Raw genomic sequence first — 18,248 nt, forward strand, 5'->3', positions numbered from 1 at the left:
GATGGATGGACAGACAGATTGATAGATAAATAAACAGACAGAGAGATAGATGGATGGATGGACAGTTTGATAGATAGATAGATAGATAGATAGATAGATAGATAGATAGATAGATAGATAGATAGATAGATAGATGGACAGACTGATAGACAGACGGACAGACGGACGGACGGACAGACAGACAGACAGACAGACAGACAGACAGACAGACAGACAGACAGACAGACAGACAGACAGACAGACAGACAGACAGGCAGACAGACAGATAGATGGATGGATGGATAGACAGTTTGATAGCTAGATAGATGGATGGATGGATAGACAGTTTGATAGCTAGATAGATGGATGGATGGAATGACAATGAAATGATCTGCCTTTAGTGGCTCTACAGAATTGACTGCTTTTTTAACTAATTAGAGTTGCGACCAGTAAAATTCAGACTTCTGTTAATTGCAGTGCTGCTATTTACTGCATGCTTTTGTTTTGCTACTACAAGCATTATCAAATACTGATTTTAGGGGGGTAAAATGTGATTGTGATTGTGAGATTCTGCTAATTTGTTTGATAGAAAATTGTCAATATTGACATAAGTCAAGCAAAATGTATTTGTATAGTGCCTTTTGCAATGGACTTTGATAGTCGCAAAGCAACTTTACAGAATCCAGGACTGACAGACCCAAAACCCCTGTTGAGCAAGCCAAGGACGACATTGGCAAGGAAAAATTCCCTTAAAATTACAGAAAGAAACCTTAAGAGGAACCAGACTCAGCAGGGACCCATTCTTCTTGGGTGGCCTGGAGAATAATTTGAATGAATTAGACTTACACAAATCATACATACACAATCAGAATTTAAACTTAGTTATAATTAGCTAAAAGAATAAACAAGCAACTGAAGTTCTTCAGTCTGTGATAGAGTCTGTAGTGCTTTCTGGACATTTTCGGGGCAAACACGCCAGGTTTCCTTCATATCGAGCAGAAGCAGCATTGTTGGCACAGCAATCAGTATATGAATACTGACTTGTAATATAACTAATTACTTATTAAAAATAAATACTATAGTTTCTCACCATGTGCATTTGTTTTTAAGGTAACTTATAAACAATCTAAAATTAATTATATCACTGAAAAGCAGGCATTTTAAGCTTTCAAAAATTGCCCTAAAACAGGTACCAGGAAAGTAATAAGTTAAATTACAAAAACTAAAGCTGTATTTTTGTTGTATTCTCTTCCTATTTGCAGACTTGTATTGAGTGCAGTTTCAGACTACTTTGCTGCTATGTTCACCAACAATGTGCGAGAAGCAAAACAAGACGAGATCAAAATGGAAGGCGTTGATCCAGAGGCATTAAGATCATTAGTTCATTTTGCATATACAGGTTAGTATGTACAAGAAGCCCCTAAAACAAATGGATACTATGTGTCATCTAATCAGTACTGGACACCAGATCATATTAAGTGGTCTAAGTGTCTTGGTGTTAACTGTGTACAATGTGTAGAAACTGTTGGCAGGTTCAGACTTAAACTCTTTCTCAAAATTGTACTGTAGTTACTAATGAACTAAGTAATAACTTTAAGTAATAACTTCATAAAATGCTGTAAAATTACCTTTTTATTTTTAAACATGACATAAAACTGAGCGTTGTGTTCACTGCCGATTTAATGATCTCCATATAACAGGACAGTTGGCAGCTGTTTTCCCACTGACACAAAAGCCACTTTAATTTGAACATTTTTTAGGGTGTTTTGCTTCTCATAATGAAACAATTTAAAACAGTAAACTTATTTTATTCATGAAACCTTGATATGCTCTCTCATATCCACAGTCATTTGGTAATGTGCAAAATGTAACATAATAAAAATGGTTACATCACAACTTTAAAACTGTACTAGTATTTTATAGCTGTCCTGTTTTAAGGAATTGATACACACCTGTCAGCCAATCAGAAACAATAATTTTGCATAGTTATAGTATAAGTAAACAGTCCTTCTATAATATACACCGACCAGGCATAACATTATGTGTTAGAGGCAGGAAAAATGGGCAAGCTTAAGGATTTGAGCGAGTTTGACAAGGGTCAAATCATGATGGCTAGACGACTGGGTAAGAGCATCTCCAAAACTGCAGCTCTTTTGGGGTGTCTATTAAAAGTGGTCCAAGGTCATGGGCGGCCAAGGCTCGGTGATACATGTGGGGAGCGAAGGCTGGCCCATGTGGTCCGATCCAACAGATGAGCTACTGTAGCTCAAATTGCTGAAGAAGTTAATGCTGGTTCTGATAAAAAGGTGTGAGAATACACAGTGCATCGCAGTTGTTGGGTATGGGGCTGCATAGCCACAGACCAGTCATGGTGCTCATGCTGACCCCTGTCCAGCGCCGAAAGCACCAACAATGGGCACATGAGCATCAGAACTGGACCACGGAGCAATAGAAGGAGGTGGCCTGTGACGTTTTCTTTTACATCACATGGATGGCCGGGGGCGTGTGCGTCACTTACCTGGGGAACACATGGCACCAGGATGCACTATGGGAGGAAGGCAAGCCGGCGGAGGCAGTGTGATGCTTTGGGCAATGTTCTGCTGGGAAACCTTGTGTCCCGCCATCCATGTGGATGTTACTGTGACACGTAGCACCTACCTAAGCATTGTTGCAGACCATGTACATCCTTTCATGGAAACGGTAATCCCTGACGGCTGTGGCCTCTTTCAGCAGGATAATGCACCCTGCCACAAAGCAAAAATGGTTCAGGAATGGTTTGAGGAGCACAACAATGAGACCCCACCTCGCAGCTTACAGGAGTTACATCTTGGTGCCTTCAGGGGTCTAGTGAAGTCCATGCCTTGACGGATCAGGGCTGTTTTGTTAGCAAAAGGGGGAACAACACAATATTATGAAGGTGGTCATAATGTTATGCCAGATTGGTGTATAACACAATAATAAACACAGTAGAGATGCCAAGTGTCAAATAAATACATTTTTAAATAATAAAACAGGTCTTCTTTCTACCATGGTCACTTTTTACATTAAAGAATGGATTTTATAGAGTGGTTTATGTGCTTATGAATCAGGTAGCTTTATGCCATCCTTTGCAGTTCACTTAACATTTTTGTTTTATTGCATCATTAACATCAGTCCAATTACATAAAAGATGAAGTCTGTAGAAAAGGAAATTAAGAAATACTAAATCTCAGCCCTTCATAAATGCCACTTTGGGTTTAACATTCAATAATAAAGGTGAGTTGCATTTTTTTAGAGTATTTGTGGTTTATTTTATTTAAAAAAAAAATTGTTTGTGCTTTATTGGAAGCATGTAACATTGATTTCTTACTCTATTAAATTTCTACAGCTATTACGCTGCTATACAGGTTCTTAGTGCAATATTTTTTGTTATTTAAAAGGACCTTACTTGTCCTTTAAAATAACAGAACACCTCCGGCTTTCTGTAAAATACTGCATACAATTCAAAATTATTCTTCTCACTTACTAAGCTCTTCATAACCTTGCTCCTTCTTACTTGTCTGATCTATTTCATCCCTACAAACCAACTTGCACTCTCAAGTGTCCTTTGAATAACTATCACCATCCCACCATCCAGCCTAAATAGGTACACCAATTGTGCCTTCTCTAGGCTGGCTCCCAGACTCTGTGACTCTCTTCTACCACATGTCCAACAGAACAAATCTATCTTCACATTCAAATCTAAACTTAATGACTATCTTGTCTCACTAGAGTATAATTCTCCCCAACTTCAAATCAGCACTTTATGAAGTCCTGTCATGTTTCTGCCTAAAGCTCTTTCATGTTTTACGTTTACATGTCTGACTTAATTGTTCTGTGCTTTGAAAAATGTAAGCATCTCTGAGTTATTGAAAAGCAATATATGATGTATTATTAGGGATGTAACGATGCACCACAAGACAGTTAAAAATCGATTCACATGTGTAACGATTCAAATCGGTTTACATGTATAATAAATCGATATTCACTTTAAACAGCAGAGGGCACTGGTGCTATTCACCTCGCCTGGTTGACGTCACTACAGGGTTGCCAGGTTCAGAATTTTCCAGCCAAATTTATTTATGTGAGGATACTTTCTTTATTCATATTATTTATTTATTTATTTAATGTGGGATATGTTTTAAAATTCCATTTCAGTTTTCTTTACACAAAAAGGGAAATGTGCAGCATTGTTTTGCATAGTTTGTACCTACCATAGAAATAAAAGGACACTTATTATTTAGCTAAATAAAAGATAAGCACACGTACAGTATTTTTTTTAAAGAGAAATAATAAAAGGAAACTTTGTCATAATTTGTCTTCAATTTCATTTTGTTTAAAAAATCGGGAGAAAATCATACAGTGAACCCAGTATCATGAATCGCATCGCATCGTGAGTAGAGTGTATCGTTACATCCCTATGTATTATCATTATTATTATAATTATTATTATTATTCATACCAGACTATGCTATAATTTGACAACTCTAATTACAGTTGATTACTTTGAATAGGTATGTACAATGTAAACGTCCTGTTGTAAGGAATTAAAACAGCCAATTAAAGAAAAGTCATCAAACTGGACCACAAACACATACAAGAAATTATTTAAAGAAAAGGAATTGAAATCAGATTTGGCTGGATATTTCATCTGATACATAAGCATAGCAGCTATTGTTTAAATAACAGATTCAGCACCACTACCTAAGTCTTTATTTTTGTTTGTTTTTGTACACTAAGCATTTAGCAGATTTTATTTCAACAAGCAAGCAAGTAAGAACTCAGTGGTGGAGGGGCTTGAAACAGCAACCTGCACTGTTCATCTATCAGCTAATTAGAACTGAGTTCATCCTGTGTTATTAACCTACTAAGATTGCTTGATATTTAAGTATCAACCCTGTGACCGAGAGTATAATTCTTTATCCAGCATTATGACAGCTATTTAAAGCAGTATTACATTTCTTTTTTATATAGTGGCTGTAGCTATCTGCTATAACAGAGTTTAAATAAATCCTTTCCAGCCTGTTAAAAAGGTTTCTGGGATGTTTAATTTCACCTCTATCTTCAAAGGTGTCCTTGAGTTAAAGGAAGAGACGATTGAGAGCCTATTAGCGGCAGCATGCCTGCTCCAGCTCTCACAAGTTATTGAGGTCTGCTGTAACTTCCTAATGAAACAACTGCATCCTTCCAACTGCCTGGGGATCCGCTCGTTCGCTGATGCACAGGGCTGCATGGATCTGCTGAACGTGGCTCACAACTACACTATGGTAGGATTACAGTTCTACTGACATTTGTGTCAAATTGACTTGTTTTTAATTTAAGATTATATAAGATGGCTCAACAGTAAAAAAATATTTAGAACTGACATGCAAATGAAGAAAATATTTACTCAAAACGCATTTTAATGTAATGCTTTAAGGATGAATGCATTCACATTTTAAGTGTTAACAACTTTACAGTCTTTTAAAAAATATTATTGACAAAAACCCACGTGAAACCATAGGATTTGAAACTGGCAACATTATACTTACCGCTGAAAGCATACACTACACAAGCAACCCATATTTTGTCCATGATTTTTACCGTGATGCAGGAAACACATCAAATTTATCAAGACATCAATCTCATCAAAACAAAACAAAGTCTGTTGTAAGTTCTGGACATTTTTGATGCAAACACGCCAGGTTTCCATCCCATCTAGTAGGAGCAGCATTGTTGACACAGCAGTCTCAACTTGCAGTCTTTAACCTCGAGAGGGTAAACAGGTTTTCATCATGGAGCATGTCCTAATGTGGCGTGGCCACTGTTGCCCTCGGCTTGCTCAACAGAGGCTTTTGGTCTGTCGGTCCTTGATTCTGTAAAGTTGCTTTGAGACAATGTCCATTGTAAAAAGCGCTATATAAATAAATTTGACTTGATTTAAAAAAAATATACTTAATTAATGAAAATGGTGGCAAAGTGTAACATAAAGCGTCCACAAGGGGGATCTCGCGTACAAGTTCAAAGCTGTATATTTAATTATAATTATTTTGTCTGCGTTTTTGGCTCGCAACCTGAACCAAGGTTTGAAGAACTCTGCACTACATAACAGCACCCCTCCTTATTTTTTAACAAGCTCATTGTTGTGTCCACATACTTTTGTGTATACAGTATATTGAGTGTAGAAACAAGGAGGTGGTCTTAATGTGGTTAATGTTATGGCCGATCGGTGTTGATCCATTCAAACATTTATTCACAGTTCTAAACTATGTGCGTAAACAACACTGCAGCGGTATTTACTTGCTGCTACTCTACTGCCAAGGGGTCAAACATCAACATCAATACATGATAAATAATTAAAATAAATAAATTATTTCTTGAGCACAGTGGGATGAACTGGCAGAAAAGTTACATTGGAGAACCAACAGTACCACGGCCATAAAGAATAAAAAAGTCAAATTCCTGCATCTGTATGTTATTTAACCTATTGAAAACATACTTTTTATGCCCCTAGGTGTAATTAAGTCAAATGTTTGAGTGGGAATGGCCTGCAAAGAACTGGTACCAAGTTAATGGTCTTGCATTGCATGTGTGTGTGTGTTACTGGAATAGCCTTCAGAGCTACTTTGACCCTTATTTGAATCTGTAAAGTGCCTATGAATCATATGACACAGACTAAGCAGTCGTAGCCTAGTGGTTAAGGTACTGGACTAGTAATCAAAAGGTCACTGGTTCATGCCCCACCACTACCAGGCTGTCACTGTTGGGCCCTTGAGCACGGCCCTTAACCTTTAATTGCTTAGACAGTATACTGTCACAGTACTGTAAGTCGCTTTGGATAAAAGCATCTGCTAAATGCAGAAAATTTAAATGTAGATCAGTAAATTACAATTTAAACATTGTGCTTTAACATTATAGAGTTAACAAACCACCTAATAACATTCTAGGCTCCCATTAACATGGATTTTGGTGTTGCAAACCACTTGATGTGTAAGAATTGTAGCAAATGCAACTACTAACGTCGCTCTAAAGACTCAAAATTCACCACACATATATTAGATGATAAGCTTTTGCCAAAGTGTGGAAAAAACGTAGGAAGAGCCCGTTATCTCCTAAAGGACATCTGCCCAGCTTGTTTACACAGCGCTTCCCAGACGAGTCAGCCGAATCTAATAAAATAAAACTTCCTTTTTCAATCACTAATGGACACAGAGTGACCACAGCTTCCTGTTCCACCATCATCTGTATTAAAAGTCAAAAGTTCTGTTGTGATAAGCTTGTTTTTGTCATTTCTCTGTGATGACAATCCTGGCATCCGGTCACTTTGTACAAATCTCTGCACCAGCAAATTATGTATTTATGTCTATAATAAAAATGTCAATACGTTTGTTGTGTATCTAAAAAACAATGATCATGAAAATTAGCAATTTAAACAGTCACTGGTTAAAACTATCCAAAAATGAACACTGCTTTAGATCCTTTACTTGATGAACCAACATTTTTATTTCTATGTTTATAGACCCTGAGCTTTTGATGTGTTTTTAAATCTTGCTTACAACTGCAGATATCAAATTCATATTTGTCTTGAATTATTAATGTTCAAGTGCCAGATTTTGTTTCAGAAGGAATTTTCATTAACATGTAGAGTTCATAATGTGCAGTATGAGTGGCTAAAATTTAAGTATGGGGCTAAATACACTTGGCTAATTGTCTAAAGTTCATGGACAAATCTGATCTGACTTTTCTCATTAATACCATACACTAATCAACCATAACATTAAAACCACCTCCTTGTTTTTACACTCACTGTCCATTTTATCAGCTCCACTTATCATATAGAAGCACTTACTGACTGTAATCCATCTTTTTCTCTTCATACATTTTAGCCCCCTTTCATGCTGTTCTTCAATGGTCAGGACCCCCACAAAACCACTACAGAGCAGGTATTATTTAAGTGGTGTATCATTCTCAGCACTGCAGTTACAATGACATGGTGGTGTGTTAGTGTGTGTTGTGCTGTTATGAGTGGATCAGACACAGCAGTGCTGCTGAAGTTTTTCAAATACTGTGTCCACTCACTGTCCACTCTATTAGACACTACTACCTAGTTGGTCCACCTTGCAGATGTAAAGTCAGAGACGATTGCTCATCTATTGCTGCTGTTTGAGTTGGTCATATTCTAGACCTTCATCAGTGGTCACAGAGACGCTGCCCACGGGGCGCTGTTGGCTGGATATATTTTTTGTTGGTGGACTATTCTCAGTCCAGCAGTGACAGTGAGGTGTTTAAAAACTCCATCAGCGCTGCTGTGTCTGATCCACTCATACCAGCACAACACACACTAACACACCACCACCATGTCAGTGTCACTGTAGTGCTGAGAATGACCCACCACCCGAATAATACCTGCTCTGTAGTGGTCCTGTGTGGGTCCTGACCATTGAAGAACACGGTGAAATCAGGTACATACAAGGTATGTAAAGAAACAGATGGACTACAGTCAGTAATTGTAGAACTTCTAGTGCTTGTATATGGTAAGTGGAGCTGATAAAATGGACAGTGAGTGTAGAAACAAGGAGGTGGTTTTAATGTTATGGCTGATTGGTGAAAATACTAGCAAATAAAACAGAACATTTTGCCAATTTCTTTTAAACAAGAACCAACCTACATTAGTCAGTGGTTTATTGTTAACCAACAAGCTTAGAGCGCCCTATTAAAATTTAAAATGCATTAAAGATGAGGCTTCATGCATCATTTAATGAAAAACAGTGTGAAAGTACTGAACACAGCAGTAATGTAAAACAGTCAGATAAGAAACATAAACACAGTGAGCAGAGCTAGTTAAGCATTCAGAATGTAGATCAGTAGTGAAAAGTTCATTACCAGCACAAACTAAACAGGGTAATCAATTAAATGGGAATGCTACTGGTATCTTAAAGCTCTTCCTGACAACATTAGTGCACTTATTATAAGATAACAAGCATAATTCCTTTTTGTAAAAAATGATCTATCTATCTATCTATCTATCTATCTATCTATCTATCTATCTATCTATCTATCTATCTATCTATCTATCTATCTATCTATCTATCTATCTATCTATCCATCTATCCATCTATCCATCCATCCCTCCCTCCCTTCCTCCCTCCATCCAACTATATATATATATATATATATACACAGTGTATCACAAAAGTGAGTACACCCCTCCCATTTCTGCAAATATTTCATTATATCTTTTCATGGGACAACACTATAGAAATAAAACTTGGATATAACTTAGAGTAGTCAGTGTACAACTTGTATAGCAGTGTAGATTTACTGTCTTCTGAAAATAACTCAACACACAGCCATTAATGTCTAAATGGCTGGCAACATAAGTGAGTACACCCCACAGTGAACATGTCCAAATTGTGCCCAAAGTGTCAATATTTTGTGTGACCACCATTATTATCCAGCACTGCCTTAACCCTCCTGGGCATGGAATTCACCAGAGCTGCACAGGTTGCTACTGGAATCCTCTTCCACTCCTCCATGATGACATCACGGAGTTGGTGGATGTTAGACACTTTGAACTCCTCCACCTTCCACTTGAGGATGCGCCACAGGTGCTCAATTGGGTTTAGTCCATCACCTTTACCTTCAGCTTCCTCAGCAAGACAGTTGTCATCTTGGAGGTTGTGTTTGGGGTCGTTATCCTGTTGGAAAACAGTTTTCGAAGGGAGGGGATCATGCTCTGTTTCAGAATGTCACAGTACATGTTGGAATTCATGTTTCCCTCAATGACCTGCAGCTCCCCAGTGCCAGCAACACTCATGCAGCCCAAGACCATGATGCTACCACCACCATGCTTGACTGTAGGCAAGATACAGTTGTCTTGGTACTTCTCACCAGGGCGCCGCCACACATGCTGGACACCATCTGAGCCAAACAAGTTTATCTTGGTCTCGTCAGACCACAGGGCATTCCAGTAATCCATGTTCTTGTGCGTCAGCTTCCTTCTGGGATGACGACCATGCAGACCGAGTTGATGCAGTGTGCGGCGTATGGTCTGAGCACTGACAGGCTGACCTCCCACGTCTTCAACCTCTGCAGCAATGCTGGCAGCACTCATGTGTCTATTTTTTAAAGCCAACCTCTGGATATGACGCCGAACATGTGGACTCAACTTCTTTGGTCGACCCTGGCGAAGCCTGTTCCGAGTGGAACCTGTCCTGGAAAACCGCTGTATGACCTTGGCCACCATGCTGTAGCTCAGTTTCAGGGTGTTAGCAATCTTCTTATAGCCCAGGCCATCTTTGTGGAGAGCAACAATTCTATTTCTCACATCCTCAGAGAGTTCTTTGCCATGAGGTGCCATGTTGAATATCCAGTGGCCAGTATGAGAGAATTGTACCCAAAACACCAAATTTAACAGCCCTGCTCCCCATTTACACCTGGGACCTTGACACATGACATCAGGGAGGGACAACGACACATTTGGGCACAATTTGGACATGTTCACTGTGGGGTGTACTCACTTATGTTGCCAGCTATTTAGACATTAATGGCTGTGTGTTGAGTTATTTTCAGAAGACAGTAAATCTACACTGCTATACAAGCTGTACACTGACTACTCTAAGTTATATCCAAGTTTCATGTCTATAGTGTTGTCCCATGAAAAGATATAATGAAATATTTGCAGAAATGTGAGGGGTGTACTCACTTTTGTGATACACTGTATATATATACTGTATATATATATATATATATATATATATATATATATATATATATATATATATATATATATATATATATATATATATTATATACATATTATATTTTGTTAGTTTTCTTGAACCTATTTAGGTGACAGAAATTACAGACATAAAAGAAAATACTTTTAATGTCTTAACATGCAAGATTTTAAATCATTTAGATATTTCTCAATAATAGGCAGTTGTAGCCTAGTGGTTAAGGTACTGGACCAGTTATCAGAAGGTTCCCGGTTCAAGCCCCACCACAGCCAGGTTGCCACTGTTGGGTCCTTGAGCAAGGCCCTTAACCCTCAATTGCTCAGACAATGTACTGTAAGTCGCTTTGGATAAAAGCTTCTGCTAAATGCTGAAAATGTAAATGTAAATGTAAAAAGATTCAGGGTATTTGAAGGCCAAAAACCTTTGCGCCCTAAGAGATAATTGCATAAAAAACATTATAATACTCTGGAGCGCTTTGGAAAAGTGTTGTTACTTAACACAATCTGTTGCAAAAACTTCACTAAATTTAAGCAGCTGAATTTCCCTCAAATATTAAGAAAATCATTATTTGATGTTTACCTGATGAGGAATTTTTTAATTATTTTATCCATAGGACTGGTGCCCAATTGAAAAAAAGAGCTAAAAACGATACATTCTAATATTTAATTAGTAGTAATAAATAGTAACTAGTGGTCCATTCATGTAAGGATACATCTAGTACATTGGTACCAAAATGATGAATGTTATAAAATGCATCCAAATACAGGAACATCTCTAAAGTAAATCTCCTCCAGAGTGTGATTACAGTTCATGTTTCAACATAACAGTGACCCAAAGCATATGGCCAAAACAACATTAAAATGTCTTTAGAGCAAGCCTATGAATGTATTTGAGTGGTCCAGCCAAAGCCCAGACAAAAACCACGTCAAACATCTGTGAAAAAAATATTCTTGCAATTTAATTTGAGAGTGGTTGAGAGGATTTGCCATAAAGAATGGGATAAACTGCCCAAATCTAGATGTGCAAAGCTTAAAGAGATGTATCCAAAAAGACTTAATTGCCAAAGTGGAATTAACAAAGAAGTGAAAAAATATCTCTGAATACGCCTTAATACTTTTGTTTTTGAATTCTCGTATTCAAAAAAATTCATAAAGACCCATTTTAACCATGCTCTCATCATAAGTGTAGACTGATGGGAATTATATCAGATCAAAATACCATACACAACACAATAGTGTGCACAAAGTCATAGGGTCTAAATACTTTCTGAACCACTGTATATACCCTAGAAATCCCTAGAAAAAAAATAGAAATATTTTATAAATAATATTATATTCTGCATAAAGAAAAAGGCCTGATGCAAACAAGCTTCTTTTGTTGAAATGCAGACTATTCTGGAGATTGCATAAAAAAGTTAACATCACAATGAATGTGTACTTATTAATAACTTTTTTTTTTTAATCTAAACTTTTTTAAAGCTAAACATTGACCTTTCTCATCTGTTTCACATGTAAATGTCTGAAAACGATGCTTTATATGCATTATTGATCCTAATGTTGTATCAGTTCTCAGCAAATGTCAGATACTTGTGCTAACGGCTATAAAATTCCTCAGGGAAATTCAGAAGTAGGATTTTGACTGTTAAACAGGCTTTGTGCTTTGCACTCTGTGCATAAAATTTAAACATTTTTATTATTTTTGTATTCATTTTTATCTAAATATGATGTTATCTTTACTTGTACTTTCTGGAAGGTGAAATACAATTATACAGGTCCTTTTTACAGGCATATTGTGATATTTTCCATAATGTAATGATAAAAATTAAACTTTCATATATTTTAGATTCATTGCACACCAACTGAAATATTTCAGGTCTTTTATTGTTTTAATACTGATGATTTTGGCATACAGCTCATGAAAACCCAAAATTCCTATCTCAAAAAATTAGCATATTTCATCCGACCAATAAAAGAAAAGTGTTTTTAATACAAAAAAAGTCAACCTTCAAATAATTATGTTCAGTTATGCACTCAATACTTGGTCAGGAATCCTTTTGCAGAAATGACTGCTTCAATGCGGCGTGGCATGGAGGCAATCAGCCTGTGGCACTGCTGAGGTGTTATGGAGGCCCAGGATGCTTCGATAGCGGCCTTAAGCTCATCCAGAGTGTTGGGTCTTGTGTCTCTCAACTTTCTCTTCACAATATCCCACAGATTCTCTATGGGGTTCAGGTCAGAAGAGTTAACAGGCCAATTGAGCACAGTAATACCATGGTCAGTAAACCATTCACCAGTGGTTTTGGCACTGTGAGCAGGTGCCAGGTCGTGCTGAAAAATGAAATCTTCATCTCCATAAAGCTTTTCAGCAGATGGAAGCATGAAGTGCTCCAAAATCTCCTGATAGCTAGCTGCATTGACCCTGCCCTTGATAAAACACAGTGGACCAACACCAGCAGCTGACATGGCACCCCAGACCATCACTGACTGTGGGTACTTGACACTGGACTTCAGGCATTTTGGCATTTCCTTCTCCCCAGTCTTCCTCCAGACTCTGGCACCTTGATTTCCGAAAACAGTACTTTGGACCACTGAGCAACAGTCCAGTGCTGCTTCTCTGTAGCCCAGGTCAGGCGCTTCTGCCGCTGTTTCTGGTTCAAAAGTGTCTTGACCTGGGGAATGCGGCACCTGTAGCCCATTTCCTGCACACGCCTGTGCACGGTGGCTCTGGATGTTTCTACTCCAGACTCAGTCCACTGCTTCCGCAGGTCCCCCAAGGTCTGGAATCGGCCCTTCTCCACAATCTTCCTCAGGGTCCGGTCACCTCTTCTCGTTGTGCAGCGTTTTCTGCCACACTTTTTCCTTCCCACAGACTTCCCACTGAGGTGCCTTGATACAGCACTCTGGGAACAGCCTATTCGTTCAGAAATTTCTTTCTGTGTCTTACCCTCTTGCTTGAGGGTGTCAATGATGGCCTTCTGGACAGCAGTCAGGTCGGCAGTCTTACCCATGATTGCAGTTTTGAGTAATGAACCAGGCTGGGAGTTTTTAAAAGCCTCAGGAATCTTTTGCAGGTGTTTAGAGTTAATTAGTTGATTCAGATAATTAGGTTAATAGCTCGTTTAGAGAACCTTTTCATGATATGCTAATTTTTTGAGATTTTTGAGGGTTTTCATGAGCTGTATGCCAAAATCATCAGTATTAAAACAATAAAAGACCTGAAATATTTCAGTTGGTGTGCAATGAATCTAAAATATATGAAAGTTAAATTTTTATCATTACATTATGGAAAATAATGAACTTTATCACAATATGCTAATTTTTTTAGAAGGACCTGTATATATATATACAGTATATATACACACCAATCAGTCATCACATTAAAACCACCTCCTTGTTTCTACACTCACTGTCCATTTTATCAGCTCTACTTACCATACAGAAGCTCTTTGTAGTTCTACAATTACTGACTGTAGTCCATCTGTTTCTCTGCATGCTTTGTTAGCCCCCTTTCATGCTGTTCTTCAATGGTCAGGACTCTACCAGGACCACCACAGAGCAGTGGTATTTGGGTGGTGGATGATTCTCAGCACTGCAGTGACACTGACATGGTGGTGGTGTGTTAGTGTGTGTGAGAATAGTCCACCAACCAAAAATATATCCAGCCAATAGCGCCCCGTGGGCAGCATCCTGTGACCAAGGATGAATGTCTAGAAGATGACCAACTCAAACAGCAGCAATAGATGAGCGATCGTCTCTGACTTTACATCTAGAAGGTGGACCACCAACTAGGTAGGAGTGTGTAATAGAGTAGACAGTGAGTGGACACACTATTTAAAAACTCTGTGTCTGATCCATTCATACCAGCACAACACACACTAACACACCACCACCATGTCATTGTCACTGCAGTGCTGAGAATAACCCACCACCCAAATACCACTGCTCTGTGGTGGTCCTGGTAGAGTCCTGACCATTAAAGAACAGCATGAAAGGGGGCTAAAAAGGTATGCAATGAAACACATAGACTACAGTCAGTAATTGTAGAACTACAAAGTGCTTGTATATGGTAAGTGGAGCTGATAAAATGGACAGTGAGTGTAGAAACAAGGAGGTGGTTTTAATTTTATGGCTGATCTATATATATATATACTGTAGTTTGATAAAAGTCTGAGACCACTAGTGAAGCATGTATTCATTCATTGTCTGATTTAGGCAGGAAACACCCCAGACAGGTCGCCAGTCCATCACAGGCTACACACACACACACACACACACACACACACACACTTATGGCAATTTTTAATAGCTCCAGTTGGCCTAACTACATGTCTTTGCACTAGTGGGAGGAAACCGGATACAAGGACAACATGCAAACACGCACACAAAGGCCCCAACTGTGGAATCAAACCCAGGCCCTTTGAGGCGACAGCACTTCCCACTGAACCACTGTGCCGCCTGTGAACACGCTTCATCTTTTTTTTACTACAAAAAAACAATTTGAGCAAAAAGTTGAATATAAATAAATTTTATTGGCAGACTGAAAAACAAGTAAGCACAGTTGTGATCTAGTTAATCGGACAAATGGTCAGATTAAAAAGCATTCTCACTAGTGGATTCTGACTTTTAGCCCCTTAGTTGATATTTATAAAACATGCCCAACTTGCCATACACACACACTCAGGTTGGCCAGCAGGTAAGGTACAGTTTAACCTCTGTTTGAACTGCACTTAAAAAAATTATTAAGCCTTATTAAGCGTGAGTTATTAAGTAGCTGGCGAAGCTGCAACCGTTATTGTGTTTTCTTCTTGTCTGTTCTAGTGACTCACCATATTTTGGTGATCGCGTTATGTGGAGTGCAGTGAATCTGCTCCAGTGACATGGTCACCTGGATTTTTTTTACTTTTTCTAGTCTTTGGGCTGTGTTTTGTGGTATTTGTTTTATTTTTCCAACTTATCATTATTACTATTATTTTAAAAAATTTTACTTTTTTTTTTTTCGTTTTTGTGGCTTTTAAACCATAGTATTGCTCTGCCTTGTTTGAGCTTCCCACGACTGGGTTCAGCTCTTTAAAAAAGATGCTAAAGCTGGTGCTTACCTCCCTGTGACAATACAAGCAAACACAATGCAACTAGAAACCAGTTAAAAAAATTATTAAAAATCATAATTCATGGAGATTCAGTAGAACTTATTTATGTGTACTTATTTTATTACACTTATTTTCCAGGAACACTTTTTAGAAGTTATTCAGAACCAGGAATTCCTCTTACTTCCTACAATGGAAATAATTAAACTCCTGTCCAGTGATGACATCAATGTTCCAGATGAAGAGACTATTTTCCAGGCGCTGATGATGTGGGTGCGCTATGACATGCAGCAACGACAACAAGATCTGGGATTGTTACTTGCCCACATCCGCCTACCCCTTCTGCCACCACAGGTTTGTTTATGACACTTAACTTTATTTAACTAACTATCAATTAATTAAACAACAACACATAAAATTAATACTGGCCTCGGGTGCCCAGGTGGCGCAGCGGGATATTCCGCTAGCACACCAGCGCCGAGATTCTGAACTCCTCGGTTTAAAATTCGGCGTTGCCACCGGTCGGCTGGGCACCATCTATCAGGCATAATTAGCAGTGTTGCAGCAGACACTAATTGGCCAAAGTGTCTGCTAGGGTGGGATGACCGGACTATGTGGGTAGGGTCTTCAAACGTTGTGCAAGGACCCTGATTAGCAGATAGAGCCACCTGTGCAGAAAGCATGGGCGAAAAAAGGGGTCCGCTAAGGACTGTGCATGGGTCGAAAGAGACGTGAGCAGAAAATATGCTCTCCTCAAATGCAATCAGGGATCCCCAGCAGCGGAAGACAAATTGACTACATTAAATCAGAAGAAAAAATGGGAGAAAATGCATAAATAAAAAAAATTAAAAATACAGGCCAAATTAAGCTATACCTGATTTCTTATGTCAATTTTTTTATTTACTTACTTTATATGGCATTAGCCAGGATGTTTTACTGTAAACTAATTTTATTACTTACTTTACATACTTAGTTTGGTGCTTTTGCTGTTTAAAACTGGCAACAGAGTATTGGGAGGTAATTGGCAGACAACTGAAAACTGCAAATTTAAATTTAACAGGTCTTCAGGTCTTAATACTTGGAAAAATAAATTATGTTGCCAGTTGCCTCTAAAGCATTGACAATAGACACTTTACTCTTTGACCCACAATTCTTAATGCGTGGGATCAAGCAGTCAATTCTAAAGAATATGGATCAAGTGTCATTTCATATGACTTACTCAACTCTCGAGCATTGGGATCAACTTGTATAGTACAGAAAAGTAAAATTAGACAGTCAACTCATTAGCCTTTAAGTCGTTTCTCAGTTTTCACATCCTGGAACCAGAAAATCATTACCGAAGCACTTGGTTTGACAATCAATTCCCACTGCCAGGAATCCAATTGATTCCAAAGCATTGGGGTTGGATTTCAGTTCACAATGCCAGTGATTAGAGCATCAACTGAAAAATTAGAGAGTTAACTACCAATTCTACTTTATAGTACATTTCTGAACCTAAAAAGATACACAAGTGAATCTGGCTCGTTTGTTTTATTTAAGCTTCTTGCTGATTTGGAAAACAATAAGATGTTTTCTGAAGATCTGCAATGCCAAAAGCTACTTATGGAGGCCATGAAGTACCACTTGTTGCCAGAGCGTCGGCCCATGCTACAGAGCCCAAGGACCAAACCACGCAAGTCCACTGTGGGGGCACTCTATGCAGTAGGAGGCATGGATGCTTCAAAAGGTGGGTCATTATTTATTATACCTCATTTGCACCTTAACTTCTCATATAGTAGTGTAATGGTAAGGTCATCAACCAGGTTGCCACTGGTGGGCCCTTGAGCAAGTCCCTTAACCCTGAATTGCTTAGACAATAAACCATGAGACCATTAAAGATTTAAACTGAATAACTGATTGGGTGTAGTAAACCTGTTGACAATTTAAAGATAAACTATGCCAAACTTCAGCAGTGTGGGGTTTACTTCTTATCTGCAAGATCGACCTTATATTCCCCCCCAGGGCAGTTGTAGCCTAGTTTTTAAGTAACTTGACTAGTAATCGAATGGTTACCAGTTCAAGCCCCATCACTGCAAGGTTGCCACTGTTGGGCCCCTAAGCAAGGCCCTTAACCCTCAATTGCTTAGACAATATACTGTCGCAGTACTGAAAGTCGCTTTGGATAAAAGCGTCTGCTAAATGCCGTAAATGTAAATTTGATATTAGTGAGCACTGAAATTATCAATAGGTCATGTATTTCTCAGACAGTGATGGTGAATCCTGCACCCTACTTGTATGGTATGTCAGATTTAAAATTTGTTAGAATGCATTTTATTTGCACCTGGATCCAAAGAGCCTCAACAAAGAACTATAAAACTGCATTTAAAGAGGTTTGTAAGGTGCTCAGTTGGCAAAGCTAAAGATTAATACACTAGACAACCACCACAGGTTTCAGTATTGCCACCAGTATG

The 18,248-nt window shown here is 38.4% G+C and overlaps 2 protein-coding genes across 2 annotated transcripts in view; one reads left to right on the forward strand and one right to left on the reverse strand.

Annotated features, from left to right (window-relative positions):
• The window catches only part of klhl4 (kelch-like family member 4), an 88,370-nt gene that overhangs the window by 43,621 nt on the left and 26,501 nt on the right, over positions 1 to 18,248 (forward strand). The window contains exons 3-6 of the mRNA XM_063000634.1: positions 1,242 to 1,378; positions 5,068 to 5,264; positions 15,940 to 16,152; positions 17,338 to 17,524. Coding sequence (XP_062856704.1) covers positions 1,242 to 1,378; positions 5,068 to 5,264; positions 15,940 to 16,152; positions 17,338 to 17,524 — 734 coding nt within the window. The remainder of the gene's footprint in view (positions 1 to 1,241; positions 1,379 to 5,067; positions 5,265 to 15,939; positions 16,153 to 17,337; positions 17,525 to 18,248) is intronic.
• The window catches only part of pcdh11 (protocadherin 11), a 718,842-nt gene that overhangs the window by 2,283 nt on the left and 698,311 nt on the right, over positions 1 to 18,248 (reverse strand). The window lies entirely within an intron of this gene.

Source organism: Trichomycterus rosablanca, chromosome 8, assembly GCF_030014385.1.
Source record: "Trichomycterus rosablanca isolate fTriRos1 chromosome 8, fTriRos1.hap1, whole genome shotgun sequence".
In the NCBI taxonomy this organism is placed as follows: Eukaryota; Metazoa; Chordata; class Actinopteri; order Siluriformes; family Trichomycteridae; genus Trichomycterus; species Trichomycterus rosablanca.